This window comes from Poecilia latipinna, unplaced genomic scaffold (genome assembly GCF_001443285.1).
Source record: "Poecilia latipinna isolate Pla-1442-1.1 unplaced genomic scaffold, P_latipinna-1.0 Scaffold1287, whole genome shotgun sequence".
In the NCBI taxonomy this organism is placed as follows: domain Eukaryota; kingdom Metazoa; phylum Chordata; class Actinopteri; order Cyprinodontiformes; family Poeciliidae; genus Poecilia; species Poecilia latipinna.
This window is the reverse complement of record NW_015113903.1, coordinates 92,981-95,098: the sequence shown is the minus strand read 5'-3', so window position 1 is coordinate 95,098 and position 2,118 is coordinate 92,981. Positions and strand designations below refer to the sequence as shown.

Here is a 2,118-nt window from a genome sequence, read left to right as displayed (position 1 = left end):
GATTCTTCATCACATCGTTTTTATGCTTCACACACCTGAGAAAACAACTCTGCCCCTCCCCAACGTGATGCTGCACACTGCCAGTCAGCTGGGTGAAAATAATTTGAGAAGACCAACGCGATTCTTGAAACATTAAATCTTTGTGAAACTACAGAATGCCTGGTCATCATGCTAAGCTAACGCTGTTAGCACAGTTAATGCTGAGCAATCATTGGATTTAGTGAAGCTGTTATCCTGAGATCATTTCCTTTCATATCACAAGTGATAAATTTAAACAGTTAAGTCAGTTTGAAAAATTAACCTGTATATAAATGACTGATATTTTTAGCTCCAGTTAGTTTTAACTTGTTAGTTTAGGTCAAAAACTACTTTTCAGCTAAATTAGTTGGTTTTTAGTTGTGACTTTTCTTTACAACACGGCTGTTAGCATGAACCTACTTAGCTCAACTCTGATCCACCTCTGGCATTTAAAGCATCATTTAAATGTCAAAATTAGCAACTAATGTTAGAAATTAGACATGATTTTAACTTTAGGCGACATAAACATTTAGCAGCTCAGCTGCAGACTGAAGACAAACTTTGAGATTTAACTACATTTATTTGATTACATTTATTTTTTAATGAGGTTAAAAATGATGTCATTAAATGTGCATTTATTTAATTTCTGCTGCTTGAGTCATAAACTAATGATGAGTATCAAAATCTAATTTACAAAACAGAAGCAGAGCCAAAACAGAGATTTAAAGTAGTTTGTTGGTTTTAAATCATCTTCATCCAGTAAATGTTACATTAAAGCAGTGAACCTGTTTCTGTGTGAACGGAGGCAGCAGGACTGCAGGATGAGTCCATGGATCAGGTTAAAGTCCAACCAGGTGACCCGGCCCGGCCCGCTCAGCACCTCGGTGAGCGCAGCCTGCGGCGCTCTGCGGGCCTCTGGTCCGTCAGGGCAGCGCCCCGTCCCTGTAATCCGGCCCTGCCAGCCAGGAATGTCAGGAATGCTGGATGTGTAATGGAATCTGCTCTGCATTTCAAACAGATTATGGCTGCAGAGGCTCTGGGTCCAACCCGCTCTGCCCCCATGAGGCCGGCGTCAGGGCAGCGGGCCACACAGGCCGGATCAGGACCTGTAAATCCACCTTCTCCATTCACTGGAGGCTCTTTTGTCTGAGGAGGCGGAAACCCGGCCGGCAGGTGAATGTTTAACTCGTGTTTACCTTCCTCCCACAGCGAAGTCAGAGATGGCGTAGTAGTAGGACTTGAGGACCTTGGGGTCGTTGAAAACTTCGTCTCCGAACGTGTTGAGCCTGTTCAGGGTCACTCTGATGTCTGTGGCCGTCACCCAGTCCTAAACGGAGACGACACGGACAGTTAGAGCAAACAGGCAGGCTGCAGCTTCAGAGCCGCAGCGGGAATGAACAGACGGTTTCTACACAGTTTATCTGAAAGCTAAAAGTGTGAACTGCAACCAGCTGAACAATCCCCCAAACGCCCCTCTCCTGTTCAAGCATGCAGCAAAAATGCAACAAGCTCCGTCTGCAGGCGGCGGGTCAAGATGCTAAAGAGATAAAGGTCTGAGGCTGGAAATGAAATGAAACCAGTTTTTATCAGAACCACCATGAAGGGTTTCTGGACTCCTGCAGGAAAACGGCTCCAGTCTCTGATCACCATATTGAGACTAGAAATACAGAAACCTTGAATTTTATCTGAGGTTAAAGCAGCGAGAGAATCAGGACAACATGTTTGGGTCAGAACCGATTTACTGACGTTCAAATGTTTTACTGCATAACATCTGATGAAGAGTATTTAAAGTATTTAAAGTATTTAAAGTATTTACAGCCTCAGACTTTATTCAGTTTAACAAAAAACAAACAAATCTCCAAAAACAACCAGAAAAAATACAAAAACAGTTTTTCAAACATGATTTTATGTATTAAAGACGTGGATCTCAATGAGAAAGTTCGATAAAATCACTGTTTTTTAATTAACATGAAATTTTCCATCAGGTTTTAAAAACTACACAGAAATTTAGGTTGTAATTTTCCCCTTAGGACACAGCAGGCAGTTCTACAAGGTTCTGGACCGACTTTAAGGTTCTGGACCGACTTTAAGGTTCTGGAC

General features: G+C 42.3%; 1 protein-coding gene across 1 annotated transcript in view; it reads right to left on the bottom strand.

Annotated features, from left to right (window-relative positions):
• Window positions 1-2,118, bottom strand: part of lamc1 (laminin, gamma 1) — a 70,962-nt gene that overhangs the window by 13,998 nt on the left and 54,846 nt on the right. The window contains exon 3 of the mRNA XM_015054958.1: window positions 1,215-1,345. Within this exon, the coding sequence (XP_014910444.1) occupies window positions 1,215-1,345 (131 nt within the window). The remainder of the gene's footprint in view (window positions 1-1,214; window positions 1,346-2,118) is intronic.